This window comes from Cavia porcellus, unplaced genomic scaffold, assembly GCF_034190915.1.
Source record: "Cavia porcellus strain 051 isolate PalLab524CR breed Dunkin Hartley unplaced genomic scaffold, mCavPor4.1 scaffold_10, whole genome shotgun sequence".
Classification (NCBI taxonomy): domain Eukaryota; kingdom Metazoa; phylum Chordata; class Mammalia; order Rodentia; family Caviidae; genus Cavia; species Cavia porcellus.
This window is the reverse complement of record NW_026947493.1, coordinates 8,104,949-8,128,020: the sequence shown is the minus strand read 5'-3', so window position 1 is coordinate 8,128,020 and position 23,072 is coordinate 8,104,949. Positions and strand designations below refer to the sequence as shown.

Here is a 23,072-nt window from a genome sequence, read left to right as displayed (position 1 = left end):
TTTTAGGCTGTATATTTTGTCCAGATGCAGCCATGGATACAGCAATACCTCACTGGAGAAGGGCATGACAATTTGGGCAGTCCCAAACATGGAGTGTAATAGGAAGGAGACACCTTTGGGTTGGGCTGGTAAACATGCTTTATGGGCCAGCATTGGTTTCAGAGCACAAGGCGAAAGGTTTATTTTGGCCTTGTGTAGCACTGGTCTCAAGCCCCACTGTTGGAAGTCCTTTTCCTTGGCTTGGCTGCTACTGTTTGTGCTTTGAAATCTGGCTAAACTGAATGCCAGAGGGCAAGGTTCATATAAATATACAGAAGTTATTCCTGTTGCCCACACAAGAGCTTGTATCTGATTGTCCTTATATCCCAAATGCAAGAGAGTCATGTGCATGGTGGGAATGTGCGTCTTCACCATGATAAAAACTAAATTGTCAGATTTTACCTGTTAGCACAATTTAATCCCTTTGGTTAGAGTAGAATGCTGAGTTACTCTCTGCTTCTTAGCAACTCTCCCTTCTTATTAATATTGTTGATGCTCTTATTAAGACAACTTGTTCTACTTAACCTCTATTAAAAGAATCTGGAATCCATATATCCCCTAAAGAAGACAAGGGGCTACTATGTCAAAGTTTTAACACTTTTATTTGTTTGCTTATCCCTACTTTTTCATGAAATGAAGTGTAGTCTACTTTTATTATAAGAGTATATGCTACATTTTGTTTTCCCTCTTTTATTTTTGCTTTTTTATTACTGATAAAAATGGGTTATTTTTATATTTTTAAATCTCATTCATAATTTCTTTTTAAAACAACTTTATAGAGATATAATTCACATATTTGAATTATACAATCCAGTGATTTTTCATTCATGATTTCTTTTGTAATATTTCTGTTTATTTTCAAAGAATTTGTACTTCAGCTCCCTCTGCAGCTGAGTCATATTCTAGTCCAGAGCAGCTGTCAGCCAAATTTGGCCAGCTACCTGTTTTTGTAAATAACACCCAGCCATGCTGATTTATTTATTATTATCCATGGCCTTTTTTGCCCAACAATGGCAGAGTTGAGTAGTTACGACAGAGACTGTAGGGACTGCAAAGTCAAACACTTACTATCTAGCCCGTGTAGAAAATTTGCCAGCCCCACTCTGCCTACAGTTTAATGTAATTTTTAAAGGTGATCTTACCTAAATAAATTTATCCTGGTTGTCACTGTTTGGGGGTATATGTGGCAAGAATCCTGTTAGTTTTTCCCTATATCACTGCCAAGGTGGCCCTTGTGTTCCTGATTCTGTTGGGACTCAGACAACTGGTGCTCATCCACCTTCCAACCGGAACAGTTGCTCTTGTCCCTACTTGTCCTGGATATAGAGCTCAGCCCTGTTCCTCAATTCTCATCCCCCAGAAATCAGGAAGTCATGGCTAAAAGTTTGGGTCATTGGAAATAAGCCTGACAGCTTTATGCTGAGGCCTCGACATCTAAGCCTCTGGCAACCCAGGTCTGTCCTCACTAGGAAACCTCACTGGCCACTTCGCTCTTTAGGACTTGGGAGCACTGTTTGACCCAATCACTTTCTCACTAACTACTTTATGTCTGAACCTCCTCCCTTTATCATAAAGTGCAATCATGTGTTCCACTCCTAGCGTCTGTGGTATATACCTGTATATTCTTTAATACCATTGTGTACAAGTCATTGGGAAATAATGAGAATGTGAGAAGGAACACTTTGTGATGCCAGGGGAACCTGCTTTTTTAGGGTTCAGGTTTCTTTAAGAGGGGACATAAATGAGTAGAACACCTCTGGCTTCTCTCATTTCCCCTGAAAGGAGCAAGGCTGTCTTAATGTTATTGATTAGCGTGGGATAAGGATTAAGCACACTGCCCCTTCCTGAGTCTCTTTCTCCTAGACACAGGAGAAAGAAACCCATACTCTGACTTTGCATTTTGGTAGAATAAATTCAACTCAGGGGTAGCTGGAGTCAGACTGTTGATCTATAAAAGAGGGTAATCATGACTAAAATGACTCTTGCAGAGGATAACTTTCCATGGGACAGGCTATGTGCCTTTGGAAACAGAGTCAAGAGAAGAGAATGTGACAAATTTAAAATATGACAGAGTTTAATAGAACTTACTATCACAATGAACTCTGGGAAATAGTTAATCCCATGGGAGAGGCCAGGAAGCTGAGTATTTATGCACCCACTCCTGTCAGTCATCTCCCCAGAGGGTCCTGGGGGTGTGATTGGCATTTCAGGCCTGTCCCATCTTCCTTCCTTCCTTCTCTCTCTCTCTCTCTCTCTCTCTCTCTCTCTCTCTCTCTCTCTCTCTCTTTCTCTTTCTTTCTTGGGATTGAAGTATGATACTCTACTACAGAGCTACATTCCTAACCATTTTTTATATTTTGAGACAGTGTCTCACTAAGCTACTAATTTCCCGGGCTGGTTTTAAGCTTGTTGTTTTTCTCCCTTAATTTACCAAGTAACTGAGCTTTCAGATGTGCAACAAGTCCAATTTTTTTTGAAAATACATCTCTGTAACCCTGAACAACCTCAAACTCACTTGCCCAGGCTTCCTTTGGCTATGCAGTGATACTTTGGTTATTGAACTCAATTCATTCCAAATTTGTGTTCAAACCCTGAAAATTTCAGGAGCTGAACATATTTTTCCCATAAAGAATAATGCAAAATACAATAATCCTCATGCCCAAAGATTAGTTATAAATACATTTTGTTCAGGACTTCAATGCATTTTGCAATGATTTCCTTCTTTAACTCTATCATGGTTCTCAGTTTTCCTCTTAGCTTTACTGTTGGTGTCACTAACTTTGTTTTGGAGCCATGATTATGATATTTTATGCAAATGAAGCGCAAAAAAATCACAATGAAGAATGTTTTAACACACTAACACAAGCACTATATGTGCTCTGGGCAAGAGACGCTCAGACTAAAGCATCTCCCCTTTGTGTCAAAGATGAGATGTAATGCTTGACTCACTCTTGGCCCATATCCGTTTTTTTAAGTCAGATTTTTGGTTCAATTTATCAAGCAAAGTTATGAACACTGAGCAGGTTTTTTGTGTGTGTGTGTTTTTGTTTTTGAACTTTGCTGTTTGAGTAGTGGAAAGTTCGAGCTTGGAGCCCTTCAACAACCAAAGTGTATCTGTACATACTTTGGGCTTTGGCTAAAAACGTTAGACAGCAAGTTGTGCCTTTTAAAGAACAAGCATAAATAGTGTACATAATAAGTAGATCGGTTCCTCAAGGCAGTTCATGTCAATGTTTTGTACTGTATTTGCACAACTCTACCTACTGCATTAAATTATTTATGCTTATTCCTTCAGAGCTCTTTGAAGAATATAAGTTGTTTGCATTTGATTTTCCAAATTTTGTTACTGGTCACAGATCCTTTGGTATTCCAATGGCTTTTTAATGGTTTGTCAGCAGAGAATGGAACCCTTCAAGTGGGCATGAAAGTAGAACTTTCAATAGGTCAAGGTCTGGTGCAGTGACAGAATCATCACCATGAGCCTGTAAACCTTTTGGTGTCTGTGGTATTGAAACTGTGATCTATGGCACTGCGACCAAAACATCAAACAAACAACACCAAAAATAAAACAATAACAAAAACACAAATAGATCAGGGCCCCTTGAGAGTGACATCTGCTTATACTATTGTGAAATAGCATAAAGAGTATGGAACTGTAAACTACTGGCCACCCAGGGGGATAATTAATATTAGTGATGAGCTTGGTGAGACTAAGAACAAAATTCAATCCCAACAAACAAGTCTAATCATAAAATTCAGGTGGACAAGTGAAATCAAATTCAGGAATCGGATATCTCAACTGCCACGTTCTTCTGCTTTTAAACAGACCCCTCTGGATAAAATGAATGCGGAATCCATAGAGAAGAAGAGAATTTGAATACTGATTACACTGTGAGGGGAAAATTCTTTTAAAACTAAACGGAGGCATCTGTTGTGTTTAAGTTAAGGGTCGGTAAGCACCAGCCAGGGACTGAGTTGATAGCCATTTCTGCAATAGAGTAATAAATCATGGGAATGGTTAGGGAAACAAGAAATACTATATTTTTGTTTTGTTCAACCAATTAAGCAATAAACCATCTGGGTTAATTATCATCAAATACAACTTATACAATTGAATTCAGCCTTTTATTTAATTATATTAATTTGTCCCAACAACTTCAAATACCCACAATGCCAATAATCAAGTTCATTAAAGAACAGAGGTCTTATTTAATTTTTATTGTTTAACCACCAAAAACTCTTTACAAGTTTGTTATCTGAGAATTTTTAGCTCCATCTCAGCCTTGCTGTGTTAAAAGAATTGTTTAAATATAGAAAGGCTTGAATCAAAAAGATGGTGGATAAAATTTCTTCTCTAGATAGGAATCTAATGCTGTTGCAATAGGAGGGTTTGTGACAGTGAAATGTACTATACTGTGCTCTACCATACAGCAACTATCACCTACATACTACTATTGAGGTCTTGAGATAGGGTCAGCACAATTGAGGGATTGCTTTAAATTTTTCCTAGTATTGGATTCCCATTCAGTATAGCACAGTTGGTTATGTCTACCACATTAGCTAGCACGGGTCTAGGGTATATTACAAGGACAGAGAAATGCAGTGGGCCACTGACGTGGTGTATGGAACATGAATACAACATTATGATAGCTACTATTTGGAAACCCACACTTTCTATCTAGTTTTTTTTTTGAAAGATACTGTGTTCTGAGACAGCACAAAGGAGATCAGTATCTTTAAGGGGAAGAGAAATGGGCATGACTGTGATCTTCTCAATAGCAGAACCAATCCTTCTCAGCAACTCTTATAGCCAATGAGATGGACCAGATAACAAGGAATACCATTCTGCTTTATCTAACCTTGGTTTTGCTCTAATTAAGGTATATTTTTCCTGAAATTGTGAACACTGAAACTGGAGACACATTTAGACAGTCACAGATGGCCCTATCTGATCTCATAGACATTAAGACCCAACTCAGTTCTCTCTCATGAGATGGCTCACACTCTAACATCTCCCTTGCAAAAGTTGTTATTTCTTGTTAACTCAATGGGTACCCTGTAACAGAGCATCATGAACTGTTAACTGCCTACAGCCTATTACAGTCTATTAACTGTAAATACCTTTGTTAATGAGAATTCTCAATCGTGTGGATCCTTCTGACACCAGTGACTAAAGAGAAATGTATGGCAAAAGAATCTGGCTATGGTTAGCCAAGCTAGAGAGGGGTGAGGTTAGGTGAATGGAGGTAGAAAGTTTTGAGGAAAATTCTCCTAAGAATGTCATCCCAAGTCTATTGATTCTTCAGCTGGCTAGGTTGAGCTGGAGTGTTGGGCCAATACTTCCTTCATCATATCTCCTACCATACTCTATTGCTGTCTGTATCTTCCCTTTCTTTCCCTTTCTTTTTGTGGTTCGTCTAGTGAACATGAAATTTGTCCTAATAAACCTAATCCAAAGGTTTTGAGAAGTCAGGCTATTGCATTCTCTTCATGGTCAGTCATAGACAACCCAGGTTAAGGCTCCTTGAAGACAATGATATTCAACCATTGGATTGATGTATCCTGGAGGGGGTTGCCTGACAATGTTCAGGCGTCCTCTAGTCAGAAGTAAAAGCAATTGTTATATAGGAAAAAAAAAATTGAAGACTTTCTGTGCTGCATGATGATCATCTCTGATGATAGAGATAATGAACCATTTTTTTTTCTTTTTTAAAGCTTCCAGAAGTCAATGAAATAAACTGTGAGAAGGAGAGACATATTCTTTCAGTGAACTTTCTTCCTCCCTCTTCATCAGGAGGATGCACACAGGAGGGTCTGCTTCAAGAAATATAAATGCTCTTTAACTTTGTTGGGGCAGAATTGTGGTAACCAAAATTCTCTTTTTATTCTGACATTGGGATTCATCGCTTATCCACAGGGTGGACTTCATCAAATTGCCATAGTTGGCTGGCTTTTCCATCACACTGACTCAAGAACAACTCTTTATTGTTCTGCTGAACCATAGCTTCCATGCATTTCCCAGAAATAATGTGGACAATCATTCCATTCTGGAAAGAGATGAGGGGTAAAATAAAAGAATGGAGAAAAAAAGGAAGAAAGAAAAGTCAGGTCAGCTCTGAAAGTCAGCAAAGGTGGATCTTTTTAAGATTTGTGCTGATCGTGAAGGCTGTAACAGAGGTGGTGTGAAATGGCCTGGAAAGCAGTAGTAGTATTTGGGGTTAATACAAAATATAATTTAAATAGCTCTAAAATTTGGCTGTCACTCAAACCTTGGGGATAATTAATTCAGTTATCTTTATTGTAACTGTGCCATTTATTAGGAAGTTTTGGTTAGGATAATTCCAGAGAGAGAGAGAGAAAGAGAGAGAGAGAGAGAGAGAGAGAGAGAGAGAGAGAGAGAGAGAGAGAGAAAATAGTCTTCATGCTTCACTTGTAACATCCATTGTTATCACTGTACGTGTAAATTTCTGCTTTCCAAAAAGATGTAGCAGGCCATAATCTGATCTGTTAGCCCTGCAATTTAGTGCTGTAGCCACCAGGTTGCAGTGGGGAATGAGATCCACAGAGGTATGTAAGAATGAAGGCCTAAAGCAGGTATGTTCAGGAGACTACAACTGCTGCCTGCTTAAAACCCACCAGATTTAATATTGAACACAACGTTCCATCTTCAAGAAAAATTTTATTTCCTTATAAAATTAACCTTATCAAAGCTGAATCTGTCTATTTATTTTTGAGATACACTATAATATAACCCCTTTGCAACACACAAACTCATGATTTTTAGTATATTCACAAAGTTGTGATCTAATTTCAGGCAATTTTCATCACTGAAAAAAGAAATTCGCTACCCATCAGCAGTCATTCCCCAATTTCTCCCTCTTTCTGGCCACTAACAATCACTAACCTGTTTCCTGAGTCTGTGAATTTGCCTATTCTGAACACTTCATATAAATACAGAACAGATGACTATTTATGACCAGCTTCTTTCATTCTGTACAATATTTTCAATATTATCCATGTCATAGCATAAATTAGTACCTTAGACTGCTTTCTTTCCTTTTATTATGGTAAAAGCATAACAAAACTTATCGTCTTAACCATTTTAAGTGTAAAACATAATAGTATTAAATACACTGGCATTTTTGTAAGACAGACTTCTGGTACTTTTTCATTGTACAAAATCCTCTCCACTAACCAACAGTTTCCCTTCTTTCATCTGGCCCCTGGTAACCACCAGCCTACTTCCTGTTTCTGTGAATATGACTACTTTAGACTCTTCCTATAAGTTTTTGTCATTTTGTGACTGGTTTATTTTCAACTAGCGAAACATCCTTAAGATTCAATCAAGTTGTAACATGTAACAAAACATCCTTCCTTTTAAAGACTGAATAATATTTCACTGTATGAAATTATTTCCAAGAGGTGAGTTATCCCTGCCTAAATAATATACATTATACTTAGAATAAATGTGTATACACATTTTATCTATGCATGCATGGGCATTTGGGTTGCTTTCAGGTCAGGCTGTTATAAAAAGTGCCACTATGGAACAGTACCTTGTTACCTTATCTGCCGAAGTGATAATACCTTTTTTTTCCAGACAAGTTTCACTATGTAGTTCATAGTGGTCTTGAATTCACTATGTAGCCCAGGCTGTCCTTGAACTCATGGTGATACTCCTGTCTCAGCTCCTAAAGTGCTGGAATTACAGGTGTGCTCTGCAACACCCAGGATGGCAATACTTTTTAAAGTATTATTTCTGACTACATTTTTTTTTGTCTTTTTCCTTTTTATCGGTACCAGGGATCGAACTCACGACTGCCTGCTTGCAAGGCAGGCGCTTATGCCGCTGAGCTAAATCCCCAGCCCTAAAGTATTATTTCTGAATGCCTCGTATTTGCTAGGTGCACCTTACTAATCTAAAAACAAAACAAAACAAAACAAAACAAAAAAAACCAAACCTTTATCTCTTTTAGTCCCTGTTTGCAGTACATAATGATTATATTTCTCATGGGAAGTTGGTACATGTACATAACACACCTTAATTCTTTTTTGTCTTCTTCCTTTTCTCTCTTTCCCCCCTCCCTGCAACTTGCTGTCTCCTTCCCTTTTCTTTTACAATATTAAACTGTTTCTAAAAAGTGTGTCTTAACCACTGGCCTTGCTTAGAATGATCCTTCATGATCACCCGAAAGGCACCTTGAGTTCTGAAGACTTCTTTGATAACGTATGGGCCCCTGAGTCTTGGGTTTGCATATCACTGAAGCCCACAGAACTTTATTGTGAGGTCAGCTTAAATTTTCTATTATGCGATTCTCTTCCTTTACAGTATGCTTTAAGAGCACCAGAGTTCTGCTTAGTTATTTTATCCTCTTCTCTCCCAAGCAAAAGGTGAAGAAAGATTTTTTTTAAAAATCTGTGCATTTGTTTGGATAGCACTGCCTGAACTCCACCCAGAAAGAATCCGAGGTGGAAAAAAACTATATATGAACACAATCGTGATTACTGTCAAATTCTTTACTGCCCAATCCTGTGGCTGGGACTCGCTCACTCTTTGTGAGTACTTATAACCTCTGAATTCCTCTCCATAATGCATAATTTCTGGGAAAGATCTAAAATTTCTCTCCCCCAAGGATATAGAATCTAAAATGTTGCTAAAATATTGAAATGCTCACAGTCAATTTGTATTAAAAAGGACATACCTATATATCTACATCTATACATTTATATCTTTTCCAAACTTTGTGGACACAGAGACTTTCATTGCTCCTAAAGCCACACCACCAAGATCATTGACTATTTCTGTAACATTCTCTGTCATCCTGTGTGTGATCCAAGCTAACAGACTTTAAAAAGAGGCCAACCCCTCTGTGTCATAATCAAGATCAGAGCTACACACAAACAGGGCGAATTAATATATTCCATGATACTCCTGGCTCAACATCCCTGCTGAGCTGTCTTTACCTCCTCCAGGGTCTTAATACTAAGCCACTAAATTTGACAATAGGGGCATAGGCCTCATAGTAATATCTGATGTCTTGGAAGGGCCTGAATGGGGAGCCAGCCAGCAGTTCTTGACCAGCAGCACTACTGAGTCTCCCTGAGTGGATCACTCACCTCCTGGAAGTCCCAGTGCTGCTGATGGATGGCAGGGCCTTCCTCAGTACAGTTCTGGAGAACCACCTGCTCTTTCTTGATATCTAAGCACAGGTGCTGTGGGCTGCCAAAGTGGATCTCCTTCCTGCCGGTGTGCTCCAGGTGCTAGGGCAGAGAGAGTGGTGGTTAACACAGCTAGAAAGAGATCCTCTCCAGAGTGGAGACCAGGCAAGAAGAATTCACAACTGAACTGAGGTCTAGGGGCCATCTTTAAGTTCTAAAGGAGCCAGCAAGACTGTACCTGATGCTCAAGACCACAAACATGCTGCAAGCTGAGCCCAGTGCTCAGATTCTAGCTATTTTGTGTTCATATTCATACATTCGGGTAAGCTCCTCCATTATGCTATGTACTGCATGATGGGTGAAAGCATGAAGGATGCTGTGCATTTTGCAAGTATAGTTTTGGGAGGGCAGAGGAATGTCTCTGAAGCTCAAGCTGATCTTTTCTGGAAAGATCTTACCTACTCTAAAACTTATTTTCCTGTTGCAACTGGTTATCTGCTGACCCTTGCTCATGGTTTATTGTCTCTTCAGGGTTTTGCAGTACTGGGTTTGGAGAGGGGTTTAGCCTGTGCAGACTAATTGGAAGTCATGTCCTGCAAAGCCATTTGTTCTTTGTTCCTGACAGATGGAACCTGAACTGACTTTACATTAAAGTTGCAGCTTAGAGATAAGATTGGTTTCATGGACAGCAACCTGGCAGCCACACAGGGTCTCATGTTTAGAAAGGTTTAATGCTTTTGTTTCAATAAACTTGACTTAATGCTCTGCTGTCACTGCCTTAAAATTATTAATTATCCAATTAAAGATTGCACATTTCTTATTTTATACTGAGATATACAAATTAAGCAGCCTGCCCTACTCAAAGATTCCCAAACTGCACAATTAGTATAAATTTTGACCCTAAACACATTTTGAAGGCAAACTTGTAGACAGTTTTCAGGGGACACTAACTTTTTTTCCTACTTAACCCTTATTCAGACAGGCTTTTCAGTTGCCATTTCCTGTGGCAGTAAGTCGATATTTCTAGTTCAGAGTGTCAAGGACAGCTTACTTGCTGATAGTCAAAGCTGGCTTTACAAGCGAGTCTCATTTCTGGCTTCTCACATCTCCTGGCTGAGGGCAAGCTCTCTGCCTGTCCCTGCAGGGAGCCAGTGTGGATTACTGATGGTGATGGCAACTATCTCTGCCTGACACTGGTTTTGACTCTAGTTTTGACTGCCTCTTGAACCCTGGAGATCTTACTTTCTGTCACGCAGACTCAATTACCTAAGAATGAAAAAAAGGTCACTTCATATTCCTTTCCCAGCGCATCCTATCAGATGTTTTTAGAGAAAAACCTTTGGTTTCTCTAGTTCACATTTTGGCTGAATCACTAATTTCCTCAAAAATAAAGAAAAGCAATTGTGTTTTCATGATGGAGGCTGTACCATTCCTGCTTGCAGATGAAGAAATTGAGATTTGGAGCGCTTAAGAACCCTGCTGAAATCTGACAGCTAGCAAATGGAGGAATTTGGGTTGAAACTTAGCTGTGTGTGACTGCTGTACAGCATGCACAGTTTTTACACTTACTCTTAGCTTTCTCACTTTGCACCTTATATTTATGTCCTTGTCCTTTATGTCTGGTCTGAATGCCTGTAGGAATATTCAGGGAGACTGGCAAAAGGCACAGTCAGAAGAACCCCTCCTCCCCTGCACTGCGAAGCCCAGACTTGCCCAGCTTTCTCTAAGACTTGGATCCTGGACCTTCAAAGAGATGGTCCCTCCTTTGCCCCAGGTTCTCCAGACCTCACCTGCCTCCTCCAAGGTAAACCTCTAGAGATTGTTTTTTTCATTAGAGGTTTGGGGAATATGAAAGCTTAACTCAGAGGCTGCTACCACAGCCTAAAAGAATAGAGATTTGGGGGCAGATTTCACTTTTATAAGTTTTTAACGGAGTTGTGAAAAGAAGTAGACCCACCACTTCTTCAACTCCCTACTTGGCTAGCATCAAAGGAGGCTTTCTACCACCTCAGCAGTTATAGCCATGATGGAAATTTCGAAGAGCACAAGAAGTACTCTAAGATACAGAACATTCTAATGACCAAGGGACCTAGTTGGATATGAGAATGACCCTGCTGCATCTATATCCTTCAGTTACTTTCTTCTTCTCTCCTCAGATCCTTGGACCTTGCCTCACTCAGTTCTACAGGCATCGATTGGCAATAGCTGAGCTAGTGATTCTGTGCCTCAGTTTCTTCATCTGTCAAATGAAAGAGCTGACTAAACATCTTCCCAATTACTGTCTAAATGCTCCATTCTTTGGTTCTGACCCATATGTATGGTTTAAATGGGGGTGAGGTGTGCGGAGCTGTAACAAATTATCATGATGGGGAACTATGGAGCCACAGAAAGGAGATACAGCAAAGAGAACTGGAGTATAGCACAGAAAAATGGCACCCATTTGCAAAGCTTCCTGGACTTTTATCTGTGCTGAGAAGTATAATCACCTACCTGTTGCTTCCTACTGTCATTGCAAGGAGCCAGTGTCATGGGACAGCCCAGGAAGCCCCTTTCTGCTTGGCAGTCTGCACAGAGGCCAAGCCCAGAGTTGTGGAGCTGAAAGTAGACATGCACACAGAAGTGAATCCCAACATTCATGAACTCCACAGTAAGGACACCCTGGGTCAGGCACCATTTTTCTTTACTCCTTGGAGTGTAGTCCCAGGTGTACCGCTCAGGTCATGATGAGTGGTGTTAAACTTAAGTCACTGATTTTAAGGGACAAATCTCCTGAAGGAAACAAGTCACACTTATCTTGCTGAGAAACTCTGGGTTAGGGCAATCTAGCCATCTCCTTCTGGCCAGTATGGAGTTAGGGCTGGGTCAAAGGCTTCTGAGGCCCTTCTGAGCTCATGATTGGTTGACCAAGGTAAAGCAAGAGCATTTGAATGTAAGTTATTGTCTTGGTAGGCTTCCCTCTCCCATCCTTCCTTCCAGTCATCCCTGAGTCATGCCTTGCCTTTCCGGAGAATTTAGGTCTGTGTTCAGATGGGTACATTCTGGGATAGATATTGGCCAGAAACCAGTGGAAGGTCCGACATCCCAGTCTGCTTTGCAGCTGCAAGCGCTCTGTGCAGTCTGGCTTCTCAGCCTGGAGAAGGAGAAGGACATCAGCGGTGAGGTGTTGGAAACTGGTTTTACTCCAAAATCTAAGCAGTATAGGAGTGACAGGGTAGTTAGGAAGAACCAAAAGATTAGGAGAGTGATGTGCACAAGATCACAGTTCCCAGGGCTTGCAGACATGGGGGAGGGTCATGAGTTGGGGAAAGAGATTTGGAAGAGACAGTGTAGGACAAGTCTTCCTTGGAGAAAAAGGTGGCATAAGCACAACTGGGTTATAACCTCCTCTCAAAGGCTCCTAGATCTTATCTACAAGGACCATGATGTGTGTGCTTTCAAGACTTCTGGGGAAGCTGGGGAAACAGTGGGGCTTTGAACCTGGGTTTGGGTGATGTAGAACTTCATTTTATAAATTTTACAAATTTTTGTTGTTTTTTCATCCTGAGGTCTGAACCCAAGGCTTTCACACTGAGTTATAGCCCCCTCTTCACACCTCCCTCTCCCGCCATAGGGTCTTGCTAAGTTCCCAGGCTCAAACTTAGGATCCTACTGCCTCAGCCTCCCAGAGTGCTTAAATTATAGGGGTGCACCACGTGGTGCAGAACCTGGATGTCCTCATGGAGACAGGAACCAGCCCAGAAGCTGCTGAGATGAAGTGACTTGGGAAATTGTAGGGGTAATGAACAAGTGAGGCAAGAGTAATCTTTCCTTTTCTCTAGTGCCAAACTTCCTCTGTTAATGAATCATTTGTTTGGCTCCAGTAGCCCTTCACCTTGACATTCTCCTTTATAATATAGCTATATTCTTTACAGAGAAGAGCACTGATTAACATATCAATTAGGTCATCCGGAGGGAAAAGGAAAACACATACACTTGATATGTTAACCATTGTTGCCCTCTACAAATAACAGATGCGGTGCTAAGATAAGCTAACAGGAGTTGTTAATTACTCCTAGGCTTCCCCATTCTCTGCTGAGGAAAACCAGGATGTTTCCCTGATTTAAACTTATAACTTGCTTGTATGCAGGGAGACTTGCTTGTTAGCACAACCCTTACCTGACCTTGCTCTCCCCAAGAATGTAATCTTGCCATATTTTCTGTTCTGTTAAGCATTGTACTGCCTCCCCTTTCCCCTACCTATCTATCTAGGCTAAGTTTCAATTTCCTGAAAGGCCATAAAGACTTTGGGTTTCTGGTGACCCCTTCCCAACCCGGTGGTGGTCTTAGCTTCAAAGAAATTACAGGAAAATGTTGTGGCTTAACCCTAATGCACCAAAAGGGTTAAGTCCCAAATCCTTGTAAAAACTTAAGTTTCAGCTTCTTGTAACTTTCGACCCCTTCCTACCTGTTAGTGTTAACGAGCTGTCCTGAGATAATTAACTTTCTACTTTCTTCTCCAAATGTTGTTGTAGATGTGCTATTCCAAGGTAATGCTTATCTGTAGGATGGGAGTAACTTGAAAGGCGCCAAAGGCTCCCGAGGTTGTCAGAACTAAGTGGACAGCTTTTTACAGTTTCCAGATTTGGGTGAACAGTTTAACGGCTCTGTGGGTTTCTTTTGTTTCTCCCCCGCCTTTTCCTCTGGACTCTTTTTAAAGCCCTTCCTTCAGTTTCTGGCGCACAGTCTCCAAATTGGCTCCCAGAGACTCATCGCCAGACCTGGCCTAAATAAAGCCTTTGTTCCCCCCCCCCCAAATATATATATATAGCTATATTCAGATGGACATCAAGGCAATTTGCTATCACTAGTAAAAATTAATGTTTTGCCTATCTTGCCAAAATGCAAAGAATGCTACTCAAAAGCTCACTTTGAAGTTCTGAGTATTTTTAGGAAAGGGACAGGTCCAAGGAAGGGCTGAAATGGCCAAAGCCCCTGACATGAGAAGAGGAGAGATATCTATGTCAGGGTTCATCTTGATGGCCTCTCCTCACCTGGCCAAAAGATACTGCCTTTATGGTCTCTTAGTCCTCAGATGGAAATGCTGGGAAGAGTAGGTCTGAGTGTGTTACACGGACATCCCTTGCTATGCTCCTCACAGTGAGCTCCTCGAGCACCTGCCTATACCTTGCCCCAGAGACTGAGACCCAGATGTATGGACCCAGATGCCCTACAATCTATATTTTAACCATTCCTAGTCTTTTCCACAGATACTTTGAGAATAACTTCAAGTCCAGAATTTCTTCTTTATTTCACATATGCACACACCATTAAGCCAAAGAGATCTATTTTTCCTCTGAGGAAACTGGCATGAAGTTTCTGTTTCATTTTGTTATTTGATGGTTTCTTGGCATTATCAGTGTTTATTTACAGTCTCGCCAGTCCATCCTCAGTGTTGGACTTCGTTACCAAAGCAAGGGACATGCCTTCGTGTGAGCTCTAACATCTTCTTTTCTTTTTTCTTTTCTTCTCTTCTCTTTTCTTTTTTCTTTTCTCCTTTCCTTTCCTTTCTTTTCTTTACCTTCACCTTTCTTGATGATGAGACTAACAAATATACCCAGGTTTTAAGGTCTCTGTGACCTAAAACAACATGGAACTACTTCCCTAACAGCACAGCTATGCCTGGGAGAGATGTGAAGTCCCCCAGCTTCCTTTTTGTGCTTGTATTTCTGCAGTTAAAAGTGTCTGTGAATACGTACATGGTTCCACGTGGTTTCAGAAGTTGGGAACTGGCATAATGCTAGCTGTTTTAGGGTCTGACCAGCCTGCTTTTGGGAAAATTCTACTTGCTTGTCTAGTTGGTGACTAGGGGACTTCAAAGGTGCTTGTTTGTATTCATCAGGATTTGTGTATCTCAAAATCTATGTGAGATCTTGGAAAGGTTAAAAATCTTTTGAACAAAGCCAATTTTTGGATAGTTAAATTTCAGGCAATATATTCAGGGTGGCAGGGATGACACTGAAATCTTGAAATCAAACTAAATGATAAGACATTTCCAAAATATTAATTGTGTATGTGTCTGTGTGAGACAGGCAGAGAGAGAGAGAGAGAGAGAGAGAGAGAGAGAGAGAGAGAGAGAGAGAGAGGTGCTATGCTCTTAAGTCCTTTTAAGCCTAGTATGTAGTTGATTTTTTATATTCTCCAAAGCACCCTTTTTCATTTCTTTGTGTCCTAAACTACTTTCTCAGAGTCACTAGCTTCTAATGGTGAGAACCGAAGCTTAGCTTTAGTCTAACCATATTTTTAATATCATTCACTTGCTCCATCAATGGATATTTGGAAAGTACCTCCTGTGTACCTGAAATTGAACCAAACATTGGGGATTTTAGCAATAAGCAGAATAACTACTGTCTCTGCCTTTGGTAAGCTTGTAAATCTCTTAAACATTTATTGAGAACCATCTGCATGCCAAAACCACATTGCTGCCTCCTACAAAGTCAGAATCACAAAGAGATGTTTTACCTGCTATTCCCAGAAAGGGGTAGTATGAAACTTGAGGATTTGTGTTTCCAGGTTTTAGGAAGCTGGGAGGCAAAATATAAGCTAGTTCCCCTTTAGGTCTGTTTTTTGGCTATCTCCTTGCTTCTCTTTGGCCCATCTTATGAGGCCTCAATTTTTTATTTTATGGAATGAAAGGCTTGGGTGAACACCACTGAGTACCTTAAAGTCCCTGAACCACCAACTAGACAAACAATTTTCTCAAAAGAGGGCTGATCAGGCTCTGAAACAGCTAGCATTAGGTCAGTTCCCAACTTCTGAATTTTCCTGGAACCAAATGCATATTTTAAGGCACTTTGAATTGCACAAACAACTTTTGTGGGGAGAAGGTTGAAAGACTGTGAATAATTTACATGTTGTTGAATTAGGCTGATTTGATGCAATGTACTATGTTCTAGTGAGCAGGTCAGCTCAGTTCATCAGAAGTTTTCCTATATTTATCATTTCTTTAAGAGTTTTTTAGAAATGAAGTCTATATCAACATTAAGCAACACCTATAATCCCAGTACAAGGAAGGCTGAGGCAGGAGGATTGCCACAAGTTGAGGATTGCCACAAGTTGAGGCCAGCCTGAGGTACATAGTGAGTTCTCAAGCTATGGAGACTTCTGCTACTTTGTTGACTATTAGTGGAAAACAGCCAGGCAGAGTTTACCCAGTGCTCTGAACACTTTTAAGTGTTTTGGATATATTAACTTAGTAAGTCATCCTGACAATAAGGAGTGCTCAGTAAGTGATGAAGTGGAAGTACTGAGTGATTAAGTAACTTCAGGATCATATATCTAAAAAAACCATTCTCCAAGCCTATACAACTTTGTCTCTGGGAATGAAAAAAGTCCTTTAGCCTGTCTAGACCTTGGGAGTGAACTGAGACTTTGTGCATAACACTTTTCTCCAGTTAAATAAACAACCTTGGAGTTCAAGAAACCCAAATACTTCAGGCAGTGAGGTTGTTCTGCAGAAGGGAAGGAAGTGGATCTAGAAGGGAAGGAGCAAATTGTGAGGACCAAGAAGGAATTCCAAGCCCTGTCAGACTTCCCTGCATGCTGAGAAAGTCTGTCACATCTTTGATAGGCCCAGCTTCACCCATGGCGCGTGACCTCCCAGCCAGCTCACACGTGGCAGCACTGGCTGGCAAGTGGTTTGCAGGAGCTATTCCAGGACCACTGTGGGTCCTGCGAATGTTTCCTTTGGAGCCTCCATTTCTAATACAGCAAGCACCATTTATGTGTCTATAAGAACTGATGGACTGATGATGTATTTTGTGATTATTTAGTTACACATTTAGAAATTTACTTTTTTTGTGGCTTTTTTAGTCTGTGTATTTTATATTTGTATTTGTTTTGTGTGTTAGGTCATCCTATACCCTTGAACCCTTAGGGACCTGCCCCTCTGCTTATCCATGCCCTGTCTCTCCTTTGGACCTGTGGCAAAAGGGGGTACCCTATAGATGCCTTTCTATAGACACTAGGGAGTTCTAGACCAAGGTTGATTGTGACATTTTGATACTAAGCAGCCACTTGAGAGGGGATAACTCAAGGAAGCTTAAGCCAGAAGCTTCCATTTTTTCCTCCATGTAGGAAGGAATTCCTGCCTGACCGAGCTTCCAGCTGGTGATCCCACATGGGGCACAAAAACCCCCACCTATCTCTCTCTTTACCTTGTTCAAGGTGAAGGCCTCTGGGTTGTGCCTGTAGAAAACTTCTTTGAATGACCCCAGCCAAGTCTCAGCAATGAGGACCTTGTTCCTCAGAATGGCCTCCTGCTCAAGGGGAGAGCGTGCTTCCTGATTTCGGTAGACATGCCCCACTCGTGAGCAGGGGAGGATTTCAACAGAGCCTCCACAGAGCCAGGCCTGCCATGAAAAGAGAAGGTAAATGACTTTACTTCTACTTCCTAGAACAATCACAAGGAAAGGACCCTGTCCATGAGGTCTGGCACAGGAAATCATAAGCACAAAATAACCACTGTGATTAGAATCTTTAGGGTGTTTTCAGATCTGGGAGTTTGGGTAGGGGAATGGCAAGATGGAAAGAATGAGTCATTTATGCTGGGATGGAACTGGGGTGATGGGTCCATCCATGGACCTACCTAAATGTGTCACCTTTGAGCCTCATGTGCAGATCCAGCACTAAGAGGAAACACCCACAGGACATTAGTATCCTACTCCCTAGAAGGTGCTTCCCCAGGGACGAAGGCTTCTTTAGAAAGGGACTTTCTAAAAGCCTGGGGAGCCTCATGCTGTGTAGGCACCTGAGTTGTGTGTGGTGGAGAGGAAAGTGAGCCTTCTTTAAAGAGCCTTCATGACCTCAAGAGGGTCCTCTCTGCTCCCCACCAATCCTTTCCATCAATGAATGCCCAACGTTCATTTGACAGGAATCTTTTTGCCCATATGTGGCGACAGAGGCTAAAATGAAAACAGTGCTAAGAAAGGCAGCGTATAAACTGAAGGAAACCAAGACTAAGGTTCCCTAGGGTGCCTCAGACAACTCAAAAAGCACCAGGGTTGTTTTTTGTTTGTTTGTTTTTAACATAACAGTGACATCTGTTGGCCGTCGTGCAAACTACAATACTGATGTAATTTATACTTGAACATTAACTAGCTCTGTACACTTTTGATGATGAATGTCTTTGCTGGGTTAGGGTTTTAGAAGTTTCTGTGATGATAAAATCAACGTGGAACAGAAGATAGGGGTAGTGGGTATCCTATCTGATTCCAAGGTTTAGAAGTAGAACAATGTCCTGTATGTGCTAAGTCGTTAGGATAAATGCTTATTTGGGCTACATTTGTCAATACCCAGAATAGTTTGGCAGTTGTTTGGCCTATAGATGTTAAAAGATTACTGAGATACTGACCAAGGGTTCTAGGAACAGAGAGTGCTTGAGAAGCTCTGGAATCTGCTCTGAGGTGTAAATGCTAAAGGTATACATCTGATGGCAGCTTTGCTCTTCTTTCCCTTCCTTCCCTCCCATCCTCCCTTCCTTTCCCTTTCCTTTCTTTCTTTGAGACACAGTCTTACTATGTAGGTCAGGCTGGCCTTGAACTCACTATGTAGCCCAAGCTGGCTTGGAACTTACAGTCCTACCTTAGCGTCCCAAGTCCTGGACCATAGGCAGGCACCAGCATACCTTGCCTAACAGCACATTTTGAAAGTAAAGTTCATGAGGTGCAACAAGAGTAAAATCAAGGTACAGCACCAGAGAGTTGAAGGGAAGTAGATAGGATAGGGGACCCACCTCATTGCAATGACTTTATGATTTACCCACAGCCTCAGCCCCTACCCATGGTGTTTCTGATGGCTGCTTTCAGGTTGTGACCATGCACTCTAGGGCAGAAATCCTACCTGTGTCCTTCCTTGGTTCAGGACATACCTTGAAGGATAATTCGAGGTTTTCACCACCCCTCAGCGACATGAGAGGGTCATAAGCTCCAATGTTTTGGAAGTAACGTCTGTCCAAGGCCACTACCTCTCCAGGCACTACTGGGCTCCTGGACAGAGAAGATAAACAAGAGACTGCGGTTCAGAACGTGGAATATGGCAGGCACAGTAGGAGGCTATGGTAGTTCCAGTGGTTGACAGGGCGGACTTTAGGCTTAGATGGACTTCAACATCTTTAATTGCAAGACTGGAGCAAAGCAACATTGTTAGCAATCCAAGTGTTTCATGAAAATAGAACTAAGGTTACCTGGGTCTTTTAACCTCTACTCAGGCATTGCCCCGTAGAGAGGACCCGGGAATAGACGCCATGCTTCCAGACCCTCTGGGGGCTTCGGGTAAAATGAGACACTCTATAGAGGCAGCTCTAGGCCAGGCAGAAGGACACAATCAATATGTTTTTCTTCTCTCTTCCCTCAACCTCTTCTATTTTCTTAAGAAATCATCATCTTCCTTCTTGCCAACTCTAAGATTAATCCTCCAGGGACTCTGGAAGTAGACAGGTCTCCCCCTACTGTGGCAGAAATATTTGTGACTTATAATCAAAACAAACTAGAAACCCTAACTAAGGAAATTAGGATGACAATACTATCCCCCAGAAGAGCTTTGTACAGAGAAATGTAGCCAAAAGTGTTTTGAACAGTCCCTTCAGAAACAAATTCTAATGCAACCAAACTCTGGGTATGTCTCAAGATGTAAGTGACTCAGAGTACAAGTTTTTAAATTACCAGTGGAATAGTATTGTTTTAATAAGGTCTTTAGATTACTAAAAATACCAAATTATACTAGAATACTGGAAATTCATATTAAAAATTAGTTTACAAATTTCCAGCTCTACCACCCACTTCGTGGGTGTGAGGTATGTGGCTTCTCTGATTCTCTGAGCTCAATTTCCTCATCTCCAATTGGAATAAAATAATAGTTCATAGTTGGTATTTGTAGAAATTATAAGTCATAAAAAGTTCACAGCATCGTGCTTGTCACATTTGAAATGTGCACTCAACTTTGGGGTTGTGGGTTCACTATTCCTGCTCTGAAACTCAGGGGGCAAGTATGGTTTTTAAATTCTGAAGATTCTGAATTGTAAAAGGAAGCCCACCGTGTTCATTGCATATCAGTCCAGGTGGCATCTGGGCAGCATTCTTTAGTTAAAGCATATGCAATGAAACAAGAATATTCACAGTATGTGAGATAAATGAGGCCTCTGTAGAGGCCCATCTCAGTTCAGGGCAGTGTCTTCTGCCTAATGAATTATGAAAAAAGTGCTTGTTTTTCAGAGCTCTTTAGATTTTGTGATTGTGGATAGTGAACTATGTACTTGTATTTGCAATACAATATAGCATGGCAGCAAAGAAAGCAGTCTCAGGACGTGGTAGACCTGGTTTTAACTCTAGATCTACCTTTCATCAGCTTTGTAATGTTGGGGGAATCTACTTAATCTGCATGTGCCCCAGACACTGGAGACAGAGTCAATGAACGCTGCTGTGCCCTTTCAGAATCTGTTAACCATAGAACCTGAGAATTCAAAAAAAGAACTGATTTTTCTTCACTCAGTTTGAGATGGTTTGCTATTTGACAGAAGATATCTAGAACATCTTCTTAAATAACTGTTCACAAACAAAGTTTGTGAGCAGTGACCAGTAAGACTGGATGTATTTTGAGACTTATGGTGCCCTAGCATTCTTCCAGCTAAATTCTGCCTTTTAGCTGAACAAACTTGTGGCCAAATATTTTAAATTACACATATGACTCATGGTATGACTTTGTTACCTGGCGAGGGCGCTGGATCAGGATCTGGCTCAGTTTCTCCTCTTTCCCACAATGGGACATCCACTGAAACTGGGAAAACTCACTGATTTCATTGACCTAACAAAGATAATAACACCCAACTCTGAGTGCCTGGAGTCCTAAAAATGCTATTCATACATTAATGCTTTCAGTTTTCACAACAACCCTACAAAGTAGGTGCTATTATTACTGTCATTTCACTAAAGAGGGAACATGTGAGAGAAGTGTGGTGCCGTAAGCAGGGCAGGCTGGCTCCCCAGACTCACCTGATAGGGCTGATGGGGGACGGGAGGGCTATCCGTTCATGCTCTGGCAAAGGCTCCCAGAAGAAATCCAGCTTCCAGTCTAATACTCCATGCTGCAGCCCCTTGGACGGATAATATTGGAAAGTCTTCCAGTCAATTATATCTATGACTGGAGATACCACACGACTCCTGGGAAGAATTGAGAAATCAAAGGATACAAGTCATTCAATTAATTGCTGGAGATGAAATAAAATTTATACATGTGATGTCCATCATGGCTGCCACCAGCATGCTCATATCTATTAGGCACCTAAAATGTGCTTTGCTTGAATTAGGATGTGGTGTAAGTGTAAAATACACATTGAACTTAGAAGACTTTGTATGAAATGAAGTCCTCAAAAATATCTCAATAATTTTTATATACTGAATGCATGTTCAGATGATATTTTGGATATATTGGGTTTACTAAAATATATTTGAAAATTAATAACATCTGCTTCTTTTTATTTTGTGTTGTGACTATTAACTTTTAAATTATACATGTGACTCATGGTATACTTCTGTTGTATATCACTGTCCTAGAAATTATATTTTCCATAAGGAATTGGTACCCTTTTCACTAAAGAATATACCCGCTCTTTTCCTTCTTTAAACATTTCATGATAGCATGAGAGGCAAAGAAATGGGGTTCCAGACTCAGCTTGCCACTAATGAGCTGTGTGACCTTGTGACCTCTAGATAGCAATTATACCTTTCTGGGCCTCAGATTCTTCATTTGTAAAGTGAGAGACTGAACTACTTCTCACAAAGGTTTATCTTAACTATAATGCTCCAGGATTGTGGCTCTTATTCTCTATTTATTTGTTATCTATCTATCTATCTATCTATCTATCTATTTCCTATCTATATTTTTGAGATAGGTCTCACTATGGAACTCAGGCTGATCCTCCTACTTCATTTTCATTTTATTTCATTTTTGAGAGTCAGGTAAAATGATGGCCCTCTCTTGAGAAAATATTCATACACTCATGTACAAAAATATTGTGCATAATGTCATATGGCCTATGGATTCCTACTTTAGAGTCTGGTTCCTGTTTCTCCCTGGATCAAAAAACTTGACTGATTTGAGAAGTCAGGATTGTCAAGCCTAGAAGTATAGCTGGTGATAATGCAGTACAAGGTCAAAAACAAAACAAAAACAACAAATTCTAAATCTAGGTTTATTTGCTCATTTCCTGATGCTGTTAGAGATTATACTTAATTCTGTTTTTTTTGAACAGCCTGGCAAATATGATCTCAGAGTGAGTGAGGGGAAAAATGGCACAGGATTGAAACTTTACCTATCAATGAAGCAAGTAATCACTCAGGTGTCCCAGGACTTGCTCTCTACCACCTAATACCTCAGTCATATTTTTATTTTAGTCCCTTACACCAGGAACTCCTAATATCTGTGCTACAGAATGAGGCTAGCCTGAACTCAGGGGCAGCTAAAGGTAATACTCTTAGAGAAGTGAGATTTCTGAAAGGAGCTATATGCATATTAATACCATCGCTGCTCTATCCATCTTGAAGATATGCAGGCTAAAGCAAACCCAAATCAAATAGACAGGGCCAGGGCCTGCTTTATCCCATGGGTTTAAGTGAATGCTGATTTGGGGAGTTCTGAAATCCACATTTAGAAAGAAGATCCTGATGTCCTTCCCTTGCCCTTTACCTACGATTCCACTGGAAGGCAAGGGGAACTCAGTCCCTCCTGGGTCTCTTTGATTTTGCAGTACCTATGTTGACCAACTGAAGCAAGAATGGAAAGAAAGAAGGCACTCAAACCCCCTCCTAAGTCTCCACTTAGGGGGAACAAATTGGGGAGATGGA

General features: G+C 40.8%; 1 protein-coding gene across 1 annotated transcript in view; it reads right to left on the bottom strand.

Annotated features, from left to right (window-relative positions):
- Positions 1 to 4,142: 4,142 nt before the first annotated feature.
- Positions 4,143 to 23,072, bottom strand: part of Galnt15 (polypeptide N-acetylgalactosaminyltransferase 15) — a 45,379-nt gene continuing 26,449 nt past the window's right edge. Inside the window, exons 4-10 of the mRNA XM_003480179.5 lie at positions 21,222 to 21,389; positions 19,103 to 19,220; positions 17,391 to 17,585; positions 12,197 to 12,328; positions 11,689 to 11,793; positions 9,157 to 9,300; positions 4,143 to 6,086 (exon numbers count right to left, since the gene is read on the bottom strand). Of these exons, the coding sequence (XP_003480227.1) occupies positions 5,940 to 6,086; positions 9,157 to 9,300; positions 11,689 to 11,793; positions 12,197 to 12,328; positions 17,391 to 17,585; positions 19,103 to 19,220; positions 21,222 to 21,389 (1,009 nt within the window). The 3' untranslated portion in view covers positions 4,143 to 5,939. The remainder of the gene's footprint in view (positions 6,087 to 9,156; positions 9,301 to 11,688; positions 11,794 to 12,196; positions 12,329 to 17,390; positions 17,586 to 19,102; positions 19,221 to 21,221; positions 21,390 to 23,072) is intronic.